Below are 25,772 nucleotides of genomic sequence, written 5' to 3' on the forward strand. Positions count from 1 at the left end.
GATTTGTACCTTGCTCAGACATGTTTAACCCCTAAAATCTAATATGATTAACTAGTGTGAGTGCTCCTTATGGTCCCAGGCACAGTAGCACAGTTCAGTTGGACTTTGATGTGGTATGCATATGGCGTAATCCATAACCACGCCAGTGCACAGTTCAGACATCATGTCACTGACACAACCGTTATATTTAATTTTAATTTCAATTTATTTTCATTTATATAGCGCCAAATCACAACACAGCTATATTTAACAATTACAACTAGTATTATTGTTATGCATAAATGCATAAATATTTCCTCATCTGCTGCCTCTATAAAAATCTTGTTATGCGTGCAGCCAAATTAATTAATAAATCCCTTACTGCATAATTTATCATGCGAGAGGCCATTGAGTCCCCAAAACAACTCTAAATAAAACATAGCTGCTGTTTGATTTGTGGGCCACTCGAAGTTCTTTTAAGTTGAAAATCCCTAAACTTTTCGACGTCACTGCAGCGTCTATTCAGGCAAAAAAAAAAAAATGGAGCAGACTTCTCATCATCACGAAAGGAGATGTTTATTTTTGTTATCACTTGATTTGTCGCACAAAATCCATCACAGTAGAGACAAAAAGTAGTTGGTAAATTAGTAGTAGTTAAATTAGTTAGTCCCACGAGTGCCGCTTTTAACTTTTAAGAAAGTGCTGAGTTCAGATGAAGCATTTCTTGGCACCTTCTGAGCATGTAACTGCCCCCAAACTAGCACGTGCAGCTGGTGTGAGCCGGCTAACAGCTAGCAGGAGCTATTTTTCTTACCTTTTCTTTGACATGTCTTAAAATCAAAGAGTGTGTCGGGGAACACTTAAAATGAAGCAAGTGTGAACAAAAATGGAGTGGAAAGGAGCAAATCACTGAGACAACACCAGTGTGGTGTGGGTGGGTTGGGGGCGGTGGGGGCGCCTGACACAGCAAAATACACTTCTTATGCTCCGCCATCACTCCCACCTGAAATTGCGGCAGACGGCTAATTAAAAAACATGCCTATTCTTAATTATTCAGCCGCTGGGCAATTGACATTCACAGAGGCGTCCAATTCGCCTTAGCGATCCGTTTAATCTGACCGCCGCGGTCTCACTTTCAACTGCCTGTCATTCTCAGCTATTGTGTTACTGCACTGTTAACGAGACAAGAGGAGATGGCTACAGGAATGAGAAAGTAAAAGTTGGCTGTTGGTGGTGAGCTGGTTTCCTGGCGCCATCGTCTAGTCCTACACTTCCATAAAAACCTGCGTAAAATTGACTTTGAACAGCAGCAAAAGTGTTTTTATTTTTAATCCCCCTTGCAAACATTTCAGGGAGCATGCACTGGTGCGACCTGTGGTTGCTACCACTGAACTGTGGAACTGCCTTGGGTCCAGGATGGCAACCACTCGGGAAGATAACGGGTCAGTCTCCTGCTCTTTAAAGTAATAATCTTTCTGCCAGAGCCAGGTGAAACATGGGCGTGCCCTTGTCCTTCATTAGGCAGTAGAGTCTTATGTGCTGGATCCCGTCCAGAGACACACACCACTTGGCCATAATGTTGAAATTTACCCTCGCAATCCAAGTGATACTCTTCATCTGAGTCTCCCAACATCGTTCCAATGGTAACCAAGGATCCTCTTCGTGACAGAGTACCAAAGACATCTAGTTGTTGCCTTAGGTCACTGGTTAAGTATCACAACCAGACTTGGACCTTCATTCTCCTTCAGAGATATCAGCACTTCTGTCCAGTGACCTCATGACTCCATAAGCTCCTCCCAGGTATCTCTCAGTCTCAAAACCCAAGGATCCAGAGACATGGTTCCTCCGCCTTTGAGATCACAATAAAAAAAAAAGATGGGTATCTATGAATCACTCTGTCTGTCCATCTGTCCATAGGCCTTGGAAGCACAACTTCTCCTAAACTGGTTGGTGGGTTTTAATAACATTACATAATGGAAGCAAACTTTAAGACGATGTGTTTGAAAGAAAAAATACTGCTCCGTCTGCCAGGGGAGACCTTTGGATTTTTTTTTTGTTGTTTTATACATTGTATTTGGGAATTCCATGTATAAACAGAGCTGTTTGGATCGTCATGATGACCACATTGCGAGTGGCGGTGTCATTTTGGAGTGAGCATGCAGGTCTGTATTGGAAGTTAGTTGTGGTTTAACAGTTCATATCCCCAAAAAGCCAGGATTCAGGGTTTGAAACTTATCCTCACTTTGGCCCTTATTTCCACTCTCTAATTTTTGGGTTAGGTTCTGGAGACACAGGCCACATGGTGGGACACTTCAAGTCTTTGCCTTTCCCCTTTCACTTCCATTTTCGACTCCTCTCCTCGTCATCCTTCACCGTTTTCCAGCTCTTCATCCCAGCGCTCCTCCTCCATCCGTGACCGCCTCTTTATTACGGGAACAAAAGGCGGACGGCCAGTGGTGAAGTCTGTCCCATTGTTGGGCCTTTATTATGATTAGATTATCTTTAAAGTCCTCTGAATGGGGTTAATCAGTCGGAAGTAATCCTGGGGTGTGTGTGTGTGTCTAAAGGGGATGGGCAACCTGCTCCTATGGAAATGAAACACATGCACAAACGCCTATAGGCACAGTAAAAAAAAAAAAAAAAAAATAGAGAAAATCCCTGGGTACACATTTCTGTCACAACCTCTGGTGTTTTAATGACCCCCGTTCGTCTCGACTTCAGCACACGAATCTCTGCGGGTGCAGCTGCTCTGCCTGCTGTATGCATTTGAGATCAGTGTCTGAGCTGTTTTTAATATCTGTTATGCATCTGTTTTGTCTTTCTCTACTTTGTCTTTACTCTCTGTCTCAGTCTAATGTCTTTGGGACCCCCCACCCCCGCCAGTGCTGTCTTCTGTTGATCTACAGCCCATCATACCATCTTTCCTCTGCTACACCTTTATAATACAGGCCCCACAGCGCTAGTCCTGGTCCCGTCAAACTAGCCGATCCTTCTCAGAAATCCTGGTTGCACTTCTGGAATCATGTTGGAGTCGTTACTTCCTCTTGTGTAGTTGTGGTCTCAGTACTTAATGATGCAGTCAACTCATGCTTCGATACATATCACAGTTTTATGACGCAATTTTCCTGCCTTTTTTGTTGGTGGGGGGCCATACAGATATTTGGGGAAAATTGCTATACTGATATCTGCTTATGTGTTTATTCCTCACTACCTTTACAAAATCTAAGACAAAAAATGCCACGCATATTAGATTTATACAAAAAATAAAACACATCTTACCTGTCTTTCCCCCACCTAGCCTACGGCATAGAAACCACTTGTGTGTGGTTGATGTAAAACGCCCACCCTGGTTGAAATGAATGGCCAGATGGTCACTTTCTAATCTGACCAAGGGGTGATGGGGTCCCAGCCAGTCCCAGCTTTTAGGTTGGATATTCCAGAGAGATTGTGTGGAATATCCAACTTAAAATTGGCTTCAGCTCAGTGTGTGTGTGTGTGTGTGTGTGTGTGTAATTTGAATCTTCACACATTTAGACTGATTTTTAACCGATTGATAATGCATCATTACGTCCTTATTGTGTGTAAACGAGGGGCGATTGAGAAGTTTTGATCCTGACCTCAAAAGGTAGGCCCTCAATCTTTTACATTCTGAGAAACCAACATTTCTCAGCATTGCACCCAGTGAGTCAAAACTTAACACATTCTCAAGAAATGTTGGTTTATCAGAATGAAAAAGACGAGACACCGACTTTTTATGGTCTCGTTCAGTCTGCAGTGATGCCGTGTTTAGAACCACTTATTGCTTTTCAGTTTGAACCAGTCATGCAGTTCAAGCAATGTTAAGTCGACAATACCCCAAAAGTACTTGACTGCAAAAATACAACTGTTGTGGTGAAAAGTTTATTTCGTCTCAGATATCATGTTCCCAAGACCAACATTTTTAAGCTGTATTATCTGAAAACATCATTATAGCTCACAGAAATCCTACTTGATAACTGATTGTCACACGTTGCTGTTGTTGTTTGTCTGTTGGGTGCTCGCAGTCGCCACAGCAGATAGAACACAGAATTACACTGGGATTTGGCACAAGTTTTATACTGGATACCCTTCGTGACGCAACACCGCTTCGACATGGGGAAATGCACACAGTCTCCATCGTTCTCAAGTGGTCTCTCCTGTCAAGGACTTACTCTGCGTCACTGCCGATGGGATTTAGTGCACACTAAACAAGATGGCTAATTAGATATTTTGACAAGAAAGTTGCCAACTTGGTCAGTTTTAGCTTTTTTTTTTTTGGTGTGCTGAGAGCTGCAAAGTGACACAAAGATAACAGTTGTATGGCAACTAACTAGCAAACGTCATTGAAGCACCGTTGTAGCAGGTCAGATGAACCTCGACGTGTTTGCCTGTTTCAGTGTCCGACACCTGTTAGAAATATATTGTCCCCACAGAACGACATCTTCACACTATGCAGTCGGGTCCAGAAGTAGTTGGACAGTGGCACAGATTTTAGAATTGAAAAGATACACGCTTTGGCAGTTGTCTCATTGTTGTGGGTGATTTTTTTTTTTTTTTTTTTCCCCCAGTCTTTATGTGTGCACTGAATAACGAGCCATGTCTGGAGACGATACCTCAAACCACGCCGATCAGTACTCCAGATTGGCAACATTCTCAAAACGTCTGAGCTACAACGTTACAAGATTTACTGGGTAACCTTCCCCGACCTCTTTATCGATAGGTGGGATTGTGGCTTTGATTCGACAATTCAAGTAGCTCCTCACGTGACGTGCTGAAGCCTTAATGTTGGTTAGTGTGAAGCACAGCAGATGCCAACAACATTCCTGTGTGTTTTTAGGATTGTGATGTAGTGTTGCTGTACCGTTTATCTGCTTGCTGCTTTTCAGGTTCCCTAAAGCTGCGGTGTATTCAGGTGTTGTCAGATTTGTGTGTTGTGTTGGAGCATCCCCTTGACTTTGAAGCTTTACCCGTTCTTGTCATGCAGGGACAGCCCCTCAGTGGGACTTCTCGCTGCTCTTCATCACAGCGCACCGTGCACACGGCTCCCCCTGCAATGCGCTGAGTAGTTGAACACAGATGGTTATCAGTGTGGTGGAGACTGGATGGGATAATGAAATACTGCGTCAATTCAGTTTTGAATTTATTTTATTTATACAACGCCAAATCACAAAAAAAAAAAAAACTGCCTCACAGCGCTTCACGTGAGTAAGGTGTGACCTTACCAAACCCCTAGAGCAAGTACACAGGTGACAGTGGTAAGAAAAAACTTTCTCTGATGACAGTTACAAGGTTTTTAGAAAGTCTTTACCAAGCTGAAGAAAAAGGAAGCAAAAAAAAGCAGAATGGCATCAAAAACAAAATGCATTATTGAGGTGAGCACGCAGTCATTGGCACCACAGGCAGGGTGTTGTGAGACACGTCCAGCTCCCTTGGGTGCAGGGCCAGCATCCATCCATCATCTTGTTAGCTTCGCTCTCGTAAAAGCAGTGTTCAGACTGCGTTACAAAAACATACTGCAGTGGCTCGGAGAGGTCCCCCTCAGCGAGGTGGTCCACAGACCACTGTGTCAGCTTCAGCCATTGCACCTCGTGGTCAGCCCAGCGCCCTGTGTTCCGCAGCCGTCAACCTCACGTGGTCACTTCAGTGCCTCGGACAGAGAGAAAAAGCAGAAATAACTGCACCTAAGGTAAATCGACAGGGAAGCAGAGAGAATACTAAGGTGATCGCCGGCAGCTAGCCGGTGATCGTTAGCTTCACTAACGGACCCAGAATTTAGAGGAAGTGAGGCATAGATTTGTTCCGGTGCAAATATGAGTTTAAGGGATAGGAAGCATAGTTCCATACTATGTCAGTATTTTAGCCATACAAGAGGGAGAATACATGCATCTTAAGTCTGGACTTGAAGGTCTCTACAGAATCTGGCTGTTTTATCTCCACAGGGACATCATTCCACAGAACAGGTGCATGATCTGTGGCCTGCAGACTTTTTGTTCACCCTAACGACACAAAGTAGTCCTGCACCTTGAGAACGCAGAGCCCAGGCCGGTACGTAGGGTATAATTAAGTCAACTAAGTAGGGTGGAGCTAGTCTATGAATAATTTTATAAGTTTCAAATCAGACCTCACAGAGACAGGAAGCCAGTGAAGGGAGGCCAAAGTTGGTGTAATGTGGTCAAACATCGTGTTTCTTGTCAAAATTCTGGCAGTATTTTGAACCAATTGGAGAGCCCAAATGCTGAACTGCTGTAAAGCAGAGAACAGAACATTGCAGTAATCCAGTCTAGAAGAGATAAACGCATGAATCAGAGTCTCAGCATCAGCCATAGACAGGATGGGATGAAACGTCGCTATATTTCGCAGGTGGAAGAAAGCAGTTCTCGTGATCAAAAGATGACATGGGACCAAAAATCACCATAAGGTTCCTCCCTGTGTCAGTGTGATGTATGCCACATGTGCTTAGGTTGGTCAGACTGATGTTTTGGTCCCGCTGGACCAAGGACCATCATTTCTGTCTTGTCTGAATTTAAAAGTAAGAAATTTCTGGATATCCAGCTGTTCACTTACACAAGGTAATCCTCTAATGACTTGATGTGTATAAGATTACCAGCAGTTATTGGCATGTACAACTGAGTATCATCAGCGTAGTTTTTCAGTTTTTCGCCTGCCTCACATAAAACAGAGCTATAGATTTACGAGTATCCTCATCAGCGTCTTACAGATTGGCAGATGTAAAACAGAATATTATTTTTGCATGTGCACACTATGCACACACTTGTCTGAGTTTCATTATGCTCTTTCCTCATGCGTATGTATAATTCTGTCTTTCGTGACGGTGTCAGACTTGACAATTCCCCACTGAACACATAAGGATTTTTTTTGTCTTTGCTCCCGTTAGTGGGTTCACATGGTGTTGCTTGTTTTTGTGTGTGTTCAGGCAAAGCAGCTGCAGGCCAGAGAAGCAAATCTACAGAAGCAGGATGCATTCTACAGACAGCAGGTGGCCCGGCTGGAGGAGAGGGTAAGTCACTGTTTGCATGCTACCTGTGCAGATATCTGTAGGTGCCTGAAGGCAAAACTGCAACTCATGGACCATGAAAAATTTATTTCACAAGAATAATCATTTGAAATAAATGTGTGTGTAATATTGGTTCTACAGATGAGGAGAAAATTATTAGCCCCGCTATGAAATTTAAAGTTTTCTTCAAAATTTTTCCAAGTTCTTTTTAAAGGAATTTTCCACTCGAAACATCCTAGTTTTATTCTGGATGCTTAGATTATTTCACTTTGCACACAGAAACAAAATGATTTCAGAAAAACCAAAATCTACCAGGATGAAAATTATTAGCCTGCTTAAGAATTTACCTTCATAGCACAAACCACTGTTGTGTAATGATGCGCTTTAACTTTGTAATGCTCTAAGCTTGTAAAATAAAGTTAAAACTGAGGGTTATCTTCCAGCGTACACACAGTATGAAAATATCAGTTAGGGTTTGAGCTGTTAATGCTCCTCATAAAGCAGCAGGAGGTGGAGTTATCACAGCATTTCCAAGAACAGGATTGAGAAGTATCAAGGAATTCAATGAGAGCCGCACAGTACAGAAGAAGCCTGGCCGATTTAGGAAGCGAAAGATTTCAAAGTCTCTGGACAGAAAACTAGTGAGAGACATGTCTAAAGACCCCAGAAGAACTGTCAAGATACTAGTCAATGACTTGGCCAGGTCAGGAATTTTAGTCTCAAAGAAGATGATCACTTTCACCCTGGACAGGAGTGGACTGAGAGGTTGCAGAACAAGAAAAACTCCACTTCTGCAGAAGAGACACTTTCAAGCCAGACTGAAATATGCTAAGAACAACCTGGAGAAAGACTATGCCAAAGCCTGTCCTTTGGTCTGATGAGATAAAACTCAAAATCTTTGTCCGCTTATATTTGGAGAAAGAAGAGAGATGTATAACCCAAAGAACACGTCCCCACAGTGAAACTCAGCGGTGGGAGTATTATGCTGTGGAGATGCTTCACTGTGTCTGGAACTGGGAATCTCCTCAAGGTGGAAGGAATCATGAAGAAAGAAGGATATGTGAAGATTTTGAAAGAAAAGGCAGTCAGTAGCAACACTGCTATGGGTCCTGGCTTTGTCTTCCAACACGACGACCCAAAACATGTTCTTCCTAGTGACGAACTACCTCCAGAAGACCAAAGTGACCGTTACTGACCGGCCTGCACAAAGCCCTGACTTGGATCCCACTGACAATCTGTCGGATGAACTGAAGATCAAGGTCCATACCAAAAGACCACCAAATCTGGAGGGGCTTGAAAGATTCATCAAAGAAGAATGGGCTGGGATTCCTCAGGGAACATGTCTGGGACTTGTTCAAATGACTACAGGCTGTTATCCAGCAAAAAGGACACACAACTGACTATTTGCATGAGGGTGACTAAAAACTAAACATAGAACGTGTCAAAGAGAATACATTTTTAGATGTCATTATTGATGAAAGAATTAATTGGAAAACATATTCAACATGTTCAAAACAAGGTATCAAAGAGTATTGCAGTATTAAATAAAGCAAAGCATGTTCTTTATTGCAGAGTACTACATACTTTGTATTGTTCATTGATTTCACCCTACCTAATTTACTGTGCTGAGGTTTGGGGCAAAATTATAAAACTTCATTACAACCATTATTTATTCTTCAAAAAAGAGCATTAAGGACAATTCATAATGCAGGTTATCGAGACCACACCAACCCATTGTTCATTAAATCTCAAATATTAAAACTTCACAATATAATTTTGTTCAAGACTGTTCAGTTAATGTACAAAGTGAAAAATTAACAAGTGCCCTTTAGAATTCAACAATTTTTTACTGAGAGAGAGGGAAAATATAATTTACTGGGCTTGTATCATTTTAAAATTGCTGGCGCTCGGACGACCAGGAAAGGTTTCTGTGTCTCCATGTGTGGCCCTAGAATATGGAATAACCTGACGGAGGAACTCAAACGATGTCAAAATGTCAATCACTTTAGAAATCAGTATAAAGACATGATGTTTTCAAGATATGCATCTGCTGAAGAAGGTTGAGTTTTGTGTGTTGCCAAACTGTAAATGTGAATTTGTTTGGTAGCATTCGGATTGTGTCCTTGAAGTTCAAGAGATTGAAGTGGTTGAAAAAGGGAGTGGGAATAGTTGGGTTTTTTACTCCCCCCCTAGATAATTTTATTTTTGGATAAAGGGGTAGGCTTTAAAAAGCTTTGCTTCTGCCTATACTCTTTCAGGCACACGGATGCATTGTTAATCCATTTTCTTTCTTTGTTGTAAGTTTTTTTTGTTGTTGTTTTGGACTGTGTGTGCTAAATAAATTCATTCATTCATTAAAAAAAGTATTAACCTGGGACGTTTCAGAGCTTAATACCTGCTCAGTGTCGAGACACAGCTGAATCAGCATTCAGAACACCTCGTCACGGGCAAAAAAAAAAAAAAAATGCATTTTTGAAAATTCTTGGACCATACTTTCAATAGTCTACTTCCTTAAATCTACAACCCCTGGCTCGGAGGATGTTCATTCAGTTGTTTAATTTTGTAGAAAAAAAAGCAGATCACAGACATGGCACAAAGCTAAAGTCATTTCAAATGGCAACTTTCTGGCTTTAAGAAACACTATAAGAAATCAGGAAAAAAAAAATTGTGGCAGTCAGTAACGGTTACTTTTTAGACCAAGCAGAGGGAAAAAAATATGGAATCACTCAATTCTGAGGAATAAATTATGGAATCACCCTGTAAATTTTCATCCCCAAAACTAACACCTGCGTCATATCAGATCTGCTCGTTAGTCTGCCTCTAAAAAGGAGTGATCACACCTTGGAGAGCTGTTGCACCAAGTGGAATGACATGAATCATGGCTCCAACACGAGAGATGTCAATTGAAACAAAGGAGAGGATTATCAAACTCTTAAAAGAGGGTAAATCATCATGCAATGTTGCAAAAGATGTTGGTTGTTCACAGTCAGCTGTGTCTAAACTCTGGACCAAATACAAACAACATGGGAAGGTTGTTAAAGGCAAACATACAGGTAGACCAAGGAAGACATCAAAGCGTCAAGACAGAAAACTTAAAGCAATATGTCTCAAAAATCGAAAATGCACAACAAAACAAATGAGGAACGAATGGGAGGAAACTGGAGTCAACGTCTGTGACCGAACTGTAAGAAACCGCCTAAAGGAAATGGGATTTACATACAGAAAAGCTAAACGAAAGCCATCATTAACACCTAAACAGAATAAACAAGGTTACAATGTGCTAAGGAAAAGCAATCGTGGACTGTGGATGACTGGATGAAAGTCATATTCAGTGATGAATCTCGAATCTGCATTGGGCAAGGTGATAATGCTGGAACTTGTGTTTGGTGCCGTTCCAATGAGATTTATAAAGATGACTGCCTGAAGAGAACATGTAAATTTCCACAGTCATTGATGATATGGGGCTGCATGTCAGGTAAAGGCACTGGGGAGATGGCTGTCATTACATCATCAATAAATGCACAAGTTTACGTTGATATTTTGGACACTTTTCTTATCCCATCAATTGAAAGGATGTTTGGGGATGATGAAATCATTTTTCAAGATGATAATGCATCTTGCCATAGAGCAAAAACTGTGAAAACATTCCTTGCAAAAAGACACATAGGGTCAATGTCATGGCCTGCAAATAGTCCGGATCTCAATCCAATTGAAAATCTTTGGTGGAAGTTGAAGAAAATGGTCCATGACAAGGCTCCAACCTGCAAAGCTGATCTGGCAACAGCAATCAGAGAATGTTGGAGCCAGATTGATGAAGAGTACTGTTTGTCACTCATTAAGTCCATGCCTCAGAGACTGCAAGCTGTTATAAAAGCCAGAGGTGGTGCAACAAAATACTAGTGATGTGTTGGAGCGTTCTTTTGTTTTTCATGATTCCATAATTTTTTCCTCAGAATTGAGTGAGTCCATATTTTTTCCCTCTGCTTAGTCTAAAAAAGTAACCGTTACTGACTGCCACAATTTTTGTTTTTTTCCTGACTTATAGTGTTTCTTAAAACCAGAACGTTGCCATTTGAAATGACTTTAGTTTTGTGTCATCTGTCATCTGCTTTTTTTCTACAAAATTAAACAACTGAATGAACATCCTCCGAGGCCGGTGATTCCATAATTTTTGCCAGGGGTTGTAGTACTCTTCCAACAGTATGTCCGTATTTCCGGTCCAATATGAGATACACAGAAATGTGGTGCACAGAAAATCGTGATGTACAGCAACTGAGAGAGATTTGTTGGAACTGTTAGCTACTGCTTGAAGTGTTCAAACCAAGATGTATCGTGGGAACCAAACAACAGTACACTCTAACTCATGGCATAGCTCCAAGCTGGTTCTGTTACAACTGGAATGCTATAGAGCGTTACGTACACAAATCGTGATGTACCATGTCTGTGTATCATTTATGGACCTGATATCAAATACATTCAAAGAAATAGCTGACTAAATAGTAACTACATCTTAACTAGTAATGTTCCATAAACAGCTGCCGTGCATCATTGGTACGTCGTCTCTGGGGTGAAAGTTTTGTGACGAACAAAAATATGACCCACTCTGTAACAGGAAACAATAAATGAGTGTACACGTTCCCATGCAAGAAGCTTTTACCAAAGGTCAGTCATTGAAGCCAAAAGTCAAAACTGAGGTTTTTCTCTCTGATTTGCACCAAACGTGTGGCACACAAATGTAGATCGATTCTGGAATTGCCCACATGAGGCCAAATTTGCTGATTGTTAAGGTCAAGTCTGCCTGTCTCTTTGTTGGCCTGCTCCAGCCAGGTCATTTTGGAGATTTCTACCAAATGTATCTCAGTGAAGGTTGGTCTTGAAATTGGCATTTTAAGAAAAAATACTGCATTTTTTTTTTTGTTTATCACACACTGTATACTAAAGGTCAAATACAAATAAAGCAAACAGAAGAAAAAAATAATTTTAAGATTTGCCTGAAGATTCAACACAAGTTGGCTTTCTAATAACAACAGAATAACTGTTATAAACCTGCTGACTTCTTAACCCTAAACACGGCACAAGTCCACATCCTGTGCCTGCAAGGCACAAGAAGGCACGTAAGGTTCAACAAGTTCAGAAAGAGCTCTTACATATCGGAATCCAAATCAGATCAGAATTGAAAAATGCGGATCAGCCGTCTCTTGCGATGGTAAACCTGTTGTGATGGAATACCTAAATTAGCACATGGAGCTTAAAATGTGTAAACCAGTACCAGTCCCGACAGTGGGGTGTGTTTACTTGGTCATTGATTTATCATCCTTTTCAAATGCGTCCCTCTTTATACTTCCAGTCACATTTATAGATTTTATTCCTCTTACCCATATTATTTCTGTAAATTCAGCCTTTAACTTAAACTCTGCTTGTTCCCCCCACTGTGGTCTTTCTGTCTGTAATCCCTCACCAGTGCTCTTTTGCCCTCAGTTTGTCCTTTTCTTTCTTTTCCTTCCAACATGTTTAAAGAGTTGATGGTTATTTGGCCCTCTATGTGGCAAACCAGTCCTTGAACATGACACTATCCCAATCTTCCTGTTCAACCTGCATCCTACGGAGGGGGGGCTCGGGTCAACTGCTCGCTTCAAATGGTAGCTCCATGCCGGTTCTAGCAAGAACTGCCAGTAAGGCAGGAGACCAAGGTCAGAAGCCCTATTAAAGTGTGGTGAAACGACGCGCTTGTGCTGCTCTCAAATCATAAGTGCGTCGTGGGAAGGACACGTCGCCCTATTTAATGTGCTTAAAATGACATGGTCGTGCAGGGAAGGAGTTTAGTTTGGAGCGTGCAGGGACTCAGATGGTCTCTGTAGTCAAAGTAAAGTGAAAATATGACCCGGTTCTGCAGCATGTTATGATACGCACTCCACAAAGGATTGTGCTGGTATATTAGCCAAATGTTTCAAATATGATTTCTGGTTAAACGTTTGAGTGAAAACCCCTGAACAAGATCCGTACCAAGGATGGTGTCCAACATTTTGTCTGGATAGTTTGGGTTCACATTGCAATTTTGCATTCATACTAAAGAACTTTCCATGTTATACTTGCATCCTGTTAGTTTGTAGACGTACATTTCTAGCGTTGGCTTGTTTGCAATTTGGCGGGTAGTTCTGTTTGATTGGAGACATTTTTAATGTCTTTTCAACTTGAATTTACGTCTGAACAAACAATTAGAAACTGCCGGTGTACTCCCACAGCTCATTTTTCTTGCTTTTCTTTTTCTTCTATTTCTTCTGTTGAATGTATTCTGTGATTTAACCCTAGTTCTACCTCTGTGTCCATCAGTTGGCCCCCTTCCCCATGCCTGCATGTTAAGCTTCCCAGGCTCTATTACATGTCAAGGAAAAAAGCCATTTATCTACTCTATGGCACAAGACCCATATGAAAGTGAAAATATATTAGTAGAATAAAGAATGTAGAATTCAGTTGTGAGGTTGTCTTATACTCATATGAAATTATTATTTATTTATTTATTATAGTCATGCTTATACGGAAGAATATGACTTACTATTTCAAAAATACACTCCTCGTCACAAAATCTTCTGGGCAGATCTGTTAGTTTCCACAACCAGAAGATTGATCAAATCAACGGTGAAAAACAAGTTGAAAAAGTCCAGGGAAGTCCAGGCTTCTTTGAGTGTCGTATTGATTTTCATTCCTACTCCTGTGAACTGCGGAATTTTCCGGTCCAAAAGGCTGTTCGTCCAGTTTACATCTTCGAGGTCTGAAGGCTCCAGTTCGACATCTTCTCAAAACCCAGGAAATCATCATCAGAATCTTCTGTCATAAAGATTTCCCTGAATAATTCCCTATTCTCCGGTTCTGCGTTGTGAAGAATGACGTCTTCATCGACTTCAGTCTCTACAGTCACCACCGTGATTCAGTTGATTTTCTTTGTTCTGATGCAGGGGTCAAAAAACCCCCTTTATATTGGTGAAATGGACATGTCTAACCAATCAAAAAGCCGGAGCACCGGAGTACGTCTGACGTTAGCATGGGGATCGGGCTTCATATATTCCTTGGTGTTTATTGGTTAGAATGCCGATTCTGGGTGTACCCCCCAATCACTAAATATAGTGGACCGGCAGACAGTGTGAGTTTCTCTGGGAGCGATATTTCTAGGACTGGAAGAGAGTGTAATGTATAGCAGCCCACTATATATCGACGACTGGCAGGACTAGAGTTGATGTTTGATGATAACCTGCCCCGATGTCCTGAAATTGGTCCAAAATTCCAGACTGCCCAAGTGTTTTCACGCTGCAAATGGACATAGTTCAGTTTGATCCCAGTTTTTGTCCTTTGGTCCCAACCGTGGTCTGATGTTTCTGTCACACCTATAAAGGGCGATTGAGAAGTTGTAATCCTGGTCTAGGTAAAGTAGGGTGTGGTTCTCCAACTTTTGCATTCTGGAAAACCAATATTTGTCAACATTGCACCCAGTGAGTCCAAACTGAAAAGTCCAGAAGTCTCGACCAAACAACTGTACCGTTATTTTTCATGTTTTTGTTTTTTCATATTGTTAGCAGATATCCGCCCCGTCGTTCCTTGCTGCAGCGGCCATGCTTGTTTAACCCTAATGTTCTCACAGTGGATGCGTTTGTGCACATTGTGTGAAAGACATTCTCCCTGTGGCTCAATAAGCCCTTCACTTTTCCCTTCATCGCCGAGGCTGGATGTTAAGCCTGTATTGAGTGGTAGTGGACTTCTGTCACTAATTGGAAGTGCACTCGTCTGTAGAAATGTGGTTGGGTAGTAGAGGAGAGAAGGTTATTTGCTGACGTCAGGTAAAGGTGCGAATTTAATCAATGGATCGATTGGGTAAAGAAAACAAGTCTAGGACTCCCCTCCCAAACTTCTCTTGGCAGGATGATTGCTTCACCAAAGACCTGAGGATTATATGTTATAAAATGACACATTTGAACCCTGAGTAATCCAGCTCTACAGCTGAGCTCATCTCGTTTCTTTTCTCATCTCTTATTGCATTATCACATCTCTGGGCAGTGCAGCACACTGAATCTTACTGTATAGGAGCGACTAACACAGGCATTATCGACCACTGGCAGTCGCCATACATCAGCGGTGTTGGCCTCTGGTCAATATCCCTCAGATCAAAGTGCCAACAAATCACCTCAGTGAGAGATAGAAAAGGGAGGAATGGAAGCCACCATCCAAAACACAAAGAAAAGAGGAATTTTAGATTAAATGCAGAGATTTCAATTAAATCTTGTGGTACAGAATGTGAAATAGAATCAATTAAACAAAACAATGGAGCATAAGCTTAAAAAATAGATATCACTGAATACACTCAAAAAATTAACTTGCTCAGGGAACATAATAAAATTATGTAAGGTATTTCCACCCAAGTAAAATGTGTTAACCAGAAACTATTTTGCTGATTGACCTAAGTATAAATTTGTTGGGCCAACATGATGGATTTGTGTTACTGTTACCTAATTACCATGGTTCAGGCCAACTGGATTTGTAAAGGTAAATGTAGACCTAAATGTAAATTTGTTGGGCCAACATGATGGATTTTTGTTACTGTTACCTAATTACCATGGTTCAGGCCAACTACATTTGTAAAGGTACATGTAACAAAAATGAAAAGTAGGTCCCTTCGGCTGCTCCCTTATTTGCGCTCAGGGTTGCCACAGCATATCTGAGGTGGATCTGCATGTTGAATTGGAACAGGTTTTATGCCAGATGCCCTTCCTGACACAACTTCACATTACATGGAGAAATGTGGCAGTGGTGCGGTTTGAACCAGGAACACCTTCCGTACGGAAACCAAGCGCACTAACCACTTGGCCACCACCCCTGCTCTGTAAGGGTAAATGTAATGCACTGATTAAATGTCCTTGGGCCATTCAAACTTGTTTGATATGATTATGAGTTACTTAATTTATTAGAGTCGTTACAACTACTTTTAAATGTTATAGTTACATGTCATCTTACCTTTGCTGTTCTGGATCAGCACAACTTATGCAGATCCACCTTGAATTTGCTGTGGTGTTTGCTGTGGTGACCCCAAGCACAAACAAGCTAGCAGCCAAAGGAACTTATTGTTTGTTTTTTGTTGTTGTTGTTTTTTTGTTTGTTACATTTACCCTTACAAATCTAGTTGGCCTGACCCATAGTAATTAAGTAACAGTAGCCCAAATTCATCATGTTGACCCAACAAATTTACATTGAGGTCACTTAGCAAAACTGTTTCTGGCTACGTTAACACATTTTATTAAGGTGGAAATCCTTTCCATAATTTCATTATGTTCACTGAGCAAGTTAGATTTTAAGTTGTTGCATGTTATGTTAAAATGAGATGATTTTTATGTGTTCACCCATAAAACTTGATTTTATATCGTAGAAGCTACATTAGGTTAGCTACTTCGGCTCATGTAACATAAAAAGCAACAACACCCATGTAGGTTTTTAGAGTGTAGACAAACCACCAATCATGTAGCAGATAATCATGAGAAAAAAGAAAATGGCTGTTTCAGTGACAGATTTGCACAAAACTTGAGCGATATTTTCAGAATCCCCCCCCCCCCCCCCCAAAAAAAAGAAAAAACTGTTGTGAAATGAAGATATCGTAATCCGTGATTATGTGCGACTGCAGGGTTTGATCTTCACACAATAACTGTTATACCTGTAAGGAATTCTTGGTTGAACAGTCATTCCCATAGTCGTAGCCACTGATGTACAACTCTTGCTAAATATTTGCATTTCATTATTTGAATCCAGTATTGCCGTAACGTCATCTCTAAGGTTTAATAACAATCTCTCTATCTGTTAATCCATCCACATCATAGTGCACCATGTATTTTTAGAATGTCAAGTGACATCCTGTGAGCTATAATTGTAGAGAAAGTGCATTGCAGTTTTGCAAAACGGAGCTTTTTGTAGTCTCTTAAAAAACCCTATGCAAGTGCAAAATCCTTTTTGGGATATTTGATTTTTTTTTTTTTTTACATAAATGTTTGCATTAAGCGTATTTTCAGTTCTTTACTTTTAATTGCCATTTGTACTGTAATGGAAACCTACTTGGCGACAACAAGTGATGCATCAACCCAACTTTTTCTTTCACAACTTTCACACTCAAGAGTGAAAGAATTGCCCAAAACTTGGGTTGGACAATTTGATGTCATACTGTATATCAATTATTGCATTTTGTGACTGTGAAACAGGAAATGTGTTTTGTTTCCTCAGTTATAAAAGCTCCATAACGCAAAAGTATGTGTATTTAGCCAAGACCTTGAACCACTTCAACCCACAAAAGCAATTGAAACTTTTTTGTTTTTTTTAATGTTAATTTCAATTAAAGGTAACTTGTTAATAACAGTTTTTAAAAAGTATTTTCTGCTTGTAGTAACTTGTACTGAGTTCACTTCCACTCATCTTCTGAATGTGGTGCAACGTTACTGAATGACAGAAATTTACCAGCAGTCAGTGATTAAAGGAAAATGTGTCATGGTCTCCTTGTTTCCAAACAGAGGAGGCTGGTCTTAGACCTCGATTTCATCAAAGTTTGATGGACAGACGAACAGAAAGAAAAATATTTATCTAGCTTGACTAGTTAACCTAAATAAAAAGTTAGCTAGCTCAACTAAGGTCCTTTCTGCCTCTCTGCCTGTAATAACATGTATGTCACGCTATGCTAGACCCATGATGATGAAATACAGGAAATACATCCGGGCTGCAACACCCTCAAACTCATGCAATGCCATCTCAACTTGGCAACATGCAGGGATCTGAACCCAGTGACTCTAAACGCTGCGGTACAGCGTGCATTTTGCTGCAATCCTGCCATTTGTATAGCATCATCGCGTTCCGTACGGCCGGCTTTGCTGTGCAGCAGACCTCTTGGTAATCTGTACGGGTGCAGTATGTTTAGTCTGTGTTCGGAAAGGTTCCTTTTCTTGTTGTGGTCACAATTTGGCTCTCAGTTAACCTGGCACACACCCTGCAGCGTACCAATCACTTTTGGCAAGTATACGTGCTGTACCTCTTAAAATGGAACGGCTCAATCAATAGAATCCGCTCCATGTGATGCTGCGTGTGAGTCACAGTGGACCCGACACTCGTGGATTCTCTGGTTAGTTCCAACATGGTTTTGCATTTCGTTGGCCTTTTTATATATTTTACATTTATTGGATCAAATAATCTTTTTTTAAGTGTTTGTTCTTTTTAATATCAGGGAAACAAAATCTCTACAACATGACTTAATGAGAACTAGTGAGTTGCTCGTGGGGATCCACGGGCTCTAGATTTGGTTGTATTTATAAAATAGGCAGCTGACATTTCTATACTGAGTTGGAATGGCATGTGAATCCAGAATGTCTTTAGAAACTTAGACCTCAACAGTTTTTTAATGAAGAACTCAACCCTTTTATTTCCTGTTAGTTTATATATATATATATATATATATATATATATATATAATGTTAATTTACTGTCTTAATGTATTTATAAATTGTTTAGGTTCTGTTTTAATTTTAATGATCTAATTAATAAATTCATTTTGTAATGACTTCCTGCTTGTAGTCTTCTTGATGTGCTGTCTTTACACAATATTGATTTTTCTTATTGGATGAGTGAATAAGCTCTAACAGGAACAACCATTAAGCTTTACAAACATTTTGGACCACAAAACCTTATTCAGAGATGTGTTAGCATATTTGAAGCTAGCATAGCTAAATTTAGTAGATGCTTATTGGTATGCGAATGGTTTTCAGAGTTAGCTGAAAAGCTCATTCACTAACGAGAAAGTTAGCACTGCTAATTAGCTGTTAGCTGATTAGTGGAATGATGCCCACCACCGCTGTGAACTAGTTTATTTAGGTGTTTAATCACCACTGATAATATATACCACCATATTTTCTAGAGTCGCACCTGTTTAAAAAAAATGCCTCTTGAAGAGGAAAATAAATCATAAATAAATAAATAATAATAAATGTGATTTTTAGGTATATAAGTCGCACCAGAGTATAAGTCACAAAGTAGTGCACAAACAAACAAAAATAAACTATTTAAAAAAAAAAACCCTTGAAAACCTGCAAATTGGACTCCGGAAAATACACTACAAGTGAACAACTAGTTTGGCAGAGCTTTGGTTATCATTGTGTTAGCTTGATCACTAGATCACTAGTTTTTTTGTTGTTGTTGGTTGGTTGTTTCTTTTTTGTTACTCGGAAATTAATGTGAATTTTTATCCAGTTACGTTTTATTTTTGAGAATATTTATCCAACTGCATTTTATTTTTGTAATTATTATTTTTATAAAACACTGGCTTGCTGACACTACAGTGGCCTCTGCTTCTTAAATTCTGTTTTATTGGTGCATTTTCAACAAAGTTTGGGGAGTTCAATTTTTTTCTGCAGAACCCTTTTGTTGGGCGGGGGGTGGGGGGGGGGGGGTGGAGTTGCTCCTAGAATATTTGATTTTATTTTCATAACTCTGGCAGTCTCACGTCCCATCACATTCCTTCATTCCCGCCGCACACTCTTAACACAGGATTGCTCCGGCGTTGTTCACACAAGCGGGCGGCGGCAGAAGAAACAGAGTCAGAGAGAGAGAGAGAATATAAGTCTGATATATATTACACGTCTGTTCCAATCCAACGTGGCCATTCATCAGAGGGGCTTCCAGTGACAGGCCATCACACGGCACCCAGACAGCTCAGCCTGGTGCCTCTTGCCGCCGCCACTCATTGTGGCCACAACCACCAAATAGCCCCTGAAAACAATATCTATATATTTATTACATTTTCATTCAATACCTGCCCCGCTGTAAAGCAGGCTCATATTTAACAATCAACTTGCCCGTGTGTGTGTGTGTGTGTTATCTCCCCCTCTCTGTGCAGAGCTCCCTCTCTGCTACATCATCTTTCTCCCCCCCCAAAGCGATGTTGGTTTTTTGTGCTGCAATTTCATTTGGTTTTCCTAGAAAGGAGTTTATTTATTTTTTCTTCCTCCATCGCTCTTTTTTGCCTTGTATATTGATGAAATTGGATTTTTCTGCTCTCCCATGGAGGCCGCAGCAGTTGCCGTTTCATAGCAAAGTTGTGCAGCGCTGTGAAAGGAAGAAACACACTGTTAGAAGCAGTCACGACTTCTACCGTTTTTGTTCGGCCTCTCACTTTGATCTTCATCGCTGCCTCTGTTCTCTTGATCTCGATCTCCTGTTCACTGTACCACGTTCTCTGCAACTCTCTTTTTGAAGCATGAGCTGAATGCCATTTGTTCATTATGTTGTATTAAAATATTTAATATATTTTAAATTAGTTTTCTTGACCTGGTCATAGCTTGTCTTGTTGTTGGACTACAGCAATAAAAGATGTTGGTGAGCTGGAAGGATTTCTCATTCTCTCTGCCACTTTCTGCTGTATGTGTGCGGAGAACGCTGGGCTTTTGCACATTATATTTTTTAAGCCATACATTTAAAACAACAACAACAACAACAACAAAAACATCAGGGTTTTCTACAAAATGTTCTAAAAAATGTCCCCTGTAATTTTACATTGAGCGCAAATCTCTTCAATACAATATGAATTAAATAAAAAATATCAACATCAAAATGAAATTCACATGTACTTATGGGCACATTTTAGTGTAACAAAACATTGGATGATGCAGGAACATTTTCCTGTCACTGAATGTTTTGGACTTCAGTGACAATTCGGTTTATTTTTACAGCAAGAAATCGTGACTTAAGTCACCTCAAGGTGCCGCATGGGTTTACATCAGTCATTGATAAACAGAAACCATATGTTTCTATTTATGTTGTGGGGTAAATCTTAAGCATCTTTAAAAAAAAGTGAGGGAAGCCACCAAGACTCAGTGGCTGTGATTAGAGAGACTGAAGAGTGCAACTTTTGGCTGTTGCTTGATGAGTTTCACAGCGTGGAATAAAGGTTTTTTTTTTTCAACATGAAGAAGAGAAATTACATGTGCAATTTTCCAGAAGGCACATGGATGCTCTCTTCCACATTTTTTTTTCTTGTAATAACATCCTTCTATATTCCACTCCCATCATGAAGCTGTAACTGGTGATGCAACAAACAGAAGTTGCAGAATGCACATTTTCTCAGATCACACCGCAGAAACCCGTGACTCCTTCAGAATGTCATTGGTGTCTTGGTGGCTTCCCTCACAAGATCCTCCTCTATACCACTTTATCATGAAGCTGTATAACTGGAGATACAAAATGCAAAACATGCACGATGCACAATTTCTCTAATCACAGGCAGAGAAGCCTATAATTTTTTCTGGGTTCTCTGGGTGTCTTGGTGGCTTTCCTCACTCTTCTCTTTCTTGCACATTTGCTCAGTTTTTTAGAAGTGTCTACTCCACACAGATTTACCACAGAGTGTCATACTGTTTGTATTTCTTCATAACTGATGTAAATAAAGTTCAAGACATTCAGTGACTTGGAAATGTTCATGTATCCATCCCCTGACTGTTTGAAGGAAACTGTCAATAAAACTGATTATTTAGAGGTATTATACGAACGGGGCCCATTACTTATGCAACCCTTCATGGCTTTTATATTTTGAATTAATTTATATCTAGTTGTAGAGATTTGCTTTGAATTTGAGTTTAATAATAATTCATTTTTAGAAATTTTTATATTGAAAACGCTGATTTACTTTTTGTATTTGAAATGGCATAAACAAATTAAAATGTGTGAAATATCAAGCAGCAGTTATTGTTATCTAGACATTTGTTTTCACTTCGGGTTTAAAGGACACAGTTTTAGAAATTTTAATGTGGAGATGCTGAATTTGTAAAAATAAAATTGATGCTGTAAAAAAAAGAAAAAAAAAAGCCTGAAATATGTACATATAACTGACAGCAATTTGAAGTGAATCTATGACGGTCCGCTGTAGTGTCGAATTGTCAGATCCACAACCGCTTCCTTTTAAAGGCCACAGAGCAGATTTAAAGAGATTTAGCAGAAAGTCTTTCCAGGGAATGTCTGTTTCCAGCACAGAGTGGCGAGGTCTTTACAGCAGTGACATCCCACAGGCTAAACTCATTAAATTCTGAGGTGCGGTTTTCAAAATGTCAGCGGATTAATGCTGTGAAAATGTTGCGTGCTATTTTTTTGCACAGGAATACACACTCCTCATTAAGAGCAGGCGTAAAGTTGACAGTACAGTAACCGTGCATAAAGCCCCATGGTTGTGGTGGTATGTTTGTGTGCACTGTGCATGTTGTGCAGCGTTTCTCTCACTGCATGATGTGTGATGCTGAACTGTACATGAATTGCTGCATCATATTAATCCACAGCACGGTTAATGCAGCGGTGTGACTCATTATTTTTTACCCCTTTTGCAAAGGTTTCAGGGTGTCAGGCAGCAAAACGCTGACGTTTGCCGTGCTCTGCAGAACTGTAACGTCTGCCGTGGTGGGGTTTCTCCCCTTCCTGGACCTCCTGCATAGCAACAGATAAGGAAAGGAAGCCATCAGTGCTGGGAGTTATTTGTTTTATTCATTAAAAATCTGAGGGTTTTTCCTCTAAGTTGATCTGAAGCTCGCATTGCGGCCCAGCTTCTATCGTCTCCATATCACTGGAGTGCATTAGCTGTAATGACTTAATTTATCTGCGACACCCCCACCAGCGTTTTTATTTGGCTCCAGATGAGCTAAATTCTGGTGGAAAGTAAATGGAACAAATTGGAGTAAAATAAACAGAAACACTTGTTCTATTCTTCGGAGCTACTTGATGCACACGAGGTTAAGGTAACATGAGATTGACTTTATTTATCCTGAAGAAAATTATTTTGCCTGAGTACCGAATCAGTAAAAGGTGAACAAAGTTTTTTTTTTTTTTTTTTTTTTTTTTTTTTTCTCTTAACAATATGTACAACAAATTTATGCAAAATGACTGGACGGCATTTGCACAAGATGTTTGACAATATTGCACATAATGCTGGAGTAACTGAATAACGCTGTTCATTTTGTATTTATCCTGCAGATGGTGGATGAATTATACAGTCTGCCACAAATAGAAAAGACCTGTGGCGCACCTTGATGGTTTCAGTCTGTGGCTGAAACATGGGGTGGGAGGTGTTGTCCAGGATGCTGAGCAGTTTCCTCAACATCCTCAATCAATCAATCAATCAATTTTTTTTTTTATATAGCGCCAAATCACAACAAACAGTTGCCCCAAGGCGCTTTATATTGTAAGGCAGGCCATACAATAATTATGTAAAACCCCAACGGTCAAAACGACCCCCTGTGAGCAAGCACTTGGCTACAGTGGGAAGGAAAAACTCCCTTTTAACAGGAAGAAACCTCCAGCAGAACCAGGCTCAGGGAGGGGCAGTCTTCTGCTGGGACTGGTTGGGGCTGAGGGAGAGAACCAGGAAAAAGACATGCTGTGGAGGGGAGCAGAGATCGATCACTAATGATTAAATGCAGAGTGGTGCATACAGAGCAAAAAGAGAAAGAAACAGTGCATCATGGGAACCCCCCAGCAGTCTACGTCTACAGCAGCATAACTAAGGGATGGTTCAGGGTCACCTGATCCAGCCCTAACTATAAGCTTTAGCAAAAAGGAAAGTTTTAAGCCTAATCTTAAAACTAGAGAGGGTGTCTGTCTCCCTGATCTGAATTGGGAGCTGGTTCCACAGGAGAGGAGCCTGAAAGCTGAAGGCTCTGCCTCCCATTCTACTCTTACAAACCCTAGGAACTACAAGTAAGCCTGCAGTCTGAGAGCGAAGCGCTCTATTGGGGTGATATGGTACTACGAGGTCCCTAAGATAAGATGGGACCTGATTATTCAAAACCGTATAAGTAAGAAGAAGAATTTTAAATTCTATTCTAGAATTAACAGGAAGCCAATGAAGAGAGGCCAATATGGGTGAGATATGCTCTCTCCTTCTAGTCCCTGTCAGTACTCTAGCTGCAGCATTTTGAATTAACTGAAGGCTTTTTAGGGAACTTTTAGGACAACCTGATAATAATGAATTACAATAGTCCAGCCTAGAGGAAATAAATGCATGAATTAGTTTTTCAGCATCACTCTGAGACAAGACCTTTCTGATTTTAGAGATATTGCGTAAATGCAAAAAAGCAGTCCTACATATTTGTTTAATATGCGCTTTGAATGACATATCCTGATCAAAAATAACTCCAAGATTTCTCACAGTATTACTAGAGGTCAGGGTAATGCCATCCAGAGTAAGGATCTGGTTAGACATCATGTTTCTAAGATTTGTGGGGCCAAGTACAATAACTTCAGTTTTATCTGAGTTTAAAAGCAGGAAATTAGAGATCATCCATGTCTTTATGTCTGTAAGACAATCCTGCAGTTTAGCTAATTGGTGTGTGTCCTCTGGCTTCATGGATAGATAAAGCTGGGTATCATCTGCGTAACAATGAAAATTTAAGCAATGCCGTCTAATAATACTACCTAAGGGAAGCATGTATAAAGTGAATAAAATTGGTCCTAGCACAGAACCTTGTGGAACTCCATAATTAACTTTAGTCTGTGAAGAAGATTCCCCATTTACATGAACAAATTGTAATCTATTAGACAAATATGATTCAAACCACCGCAGCGCAGTGCCTTTAATACCTATGGCATGCTCTAATCTCTGTAATAAAATGTTATGGTCAACAGTATCAAAAGCAGCACTGAGGTCTAACAGAACAAGCACAGAGATGAGTCCACTGTCCGAGGCCATAAGAAGATCATTTGTAACCTTCACTAATGCTGTTTCTGTACTATGATGAATTCTAAAACCTGACTGAAACTCTTCAAATAGACCATTCCTCTGCAGATGATCAGTTAGCTGTTTTACAACTACCCTTTCAAGAATTTTTGAGAGAAAAGGAAGGTTGGAGATTGGCCTATAATTAGCTAAGATAGCTGGGTCAAGTGATGTCTTTTTAAGTAATGGTTTAATTACTGCCACCTTAAAAGCCTGTGGTACATAGCCAACTAACAAAGATAGATTGATCATATTTAAGATCGAAGCATTAAATAATGGTAGGGCTTCCTTGAGCAGCCTGGTAGGAATGGGGTGTAATAAACATGTTGATGGTTTGGATGAAGTAACTAATGAAAATAACTCAGACAGAACAATCGGAGAGAAAGAGTCTAACCAAATACCAGCATCACTGAAAGCAGCCAAAGATAACGATACGTCTTTGGGATGGTTATGAGTAATTTTTTCTCTAATAGTTAAAATTTTGTTAGCAAAGAAAGTCATGAAGTCATTACTAGTTAAAGTTAATGGAATACTCAGCTCAATAGAGCTCTGACTCTTTGTCAGCCTGGCTACAGTGCTGAAAAGAAACCTGGGGTTGTTCTTATTTTCTTCAATTAGTGATGAGTAGAAAGATGTCCTAGCTTTTTTAGAGAGCAACAGACTCTTTTTCCAGGCTAAGTGAAGATCTTCTAAATTAGTGAGACGCCATTTCCTCTCCAACTTACGGGTTATCTGCTTTAAGCTACGAGTTTGTGAGTTATACCACGGAGTCAGGCACTTCTGATTTAAAGCTCTCTTTTTCAGAGGAGCTACAGCATCCAAAGTTGTCTTCAATGAGGATGTAAAACTATTGACGAGATACTCTATCTCACTTACAGAGTTTAGGTAGCTACTCTGCACTGTGTTGGTATATGGCATTAGAGAACATAAAGAAGGAATCATATCCTTAAACCTAGTTACAGCGCTTTCTGAAAGACTTCTAGTGTAATGAAACTTATT

The 25,772-nt window shown here is 40.2% G+C and overlaps 1 protein-coding gene across 3 annotated transcripts in view; it reads left to right on the forward strand.

The window, feature by feature from the left end:
* chchd3a (coiled-coil-helix-coiled-coil-helix domain containing 3a) overlaps positions 1–25,772 on the forward strand; it is a 203,861-nt gene that overhangs the window by 118,493 nt on the left and 59,596 nt on the right. For all 3 annotated transcript variants that reach the window (XM_034163454.1, XM_034163455.1, XM_034163456.1), the window contains exon 6: positions 6,932–7,015. In XM_034163454.1, coding sequence (XP_034019345.1) covers positions 6,932–7,015 — 84 coding nt within the window. The remainder of the gene's footprint in view (positions 1–6,931; positions 7,016–25,772) is intronic.

Source organism: Thalassophryne amazonica, chromosome 22 (genome assembly GCF_902500255.1).
Source record: "Thalassophryne amazonica chromosome 22, fThaAma1.1, whole genome shotgun sequence".
In the NCBI taxonomy this organism is placed as follows: domain Eukaryota; kingdom Metazoa; phylum Chordata; class Actinopteri; order Batrachoidiformes; family Batrachoididae; genus Thalassophryne; species Thalassophryne amazonica.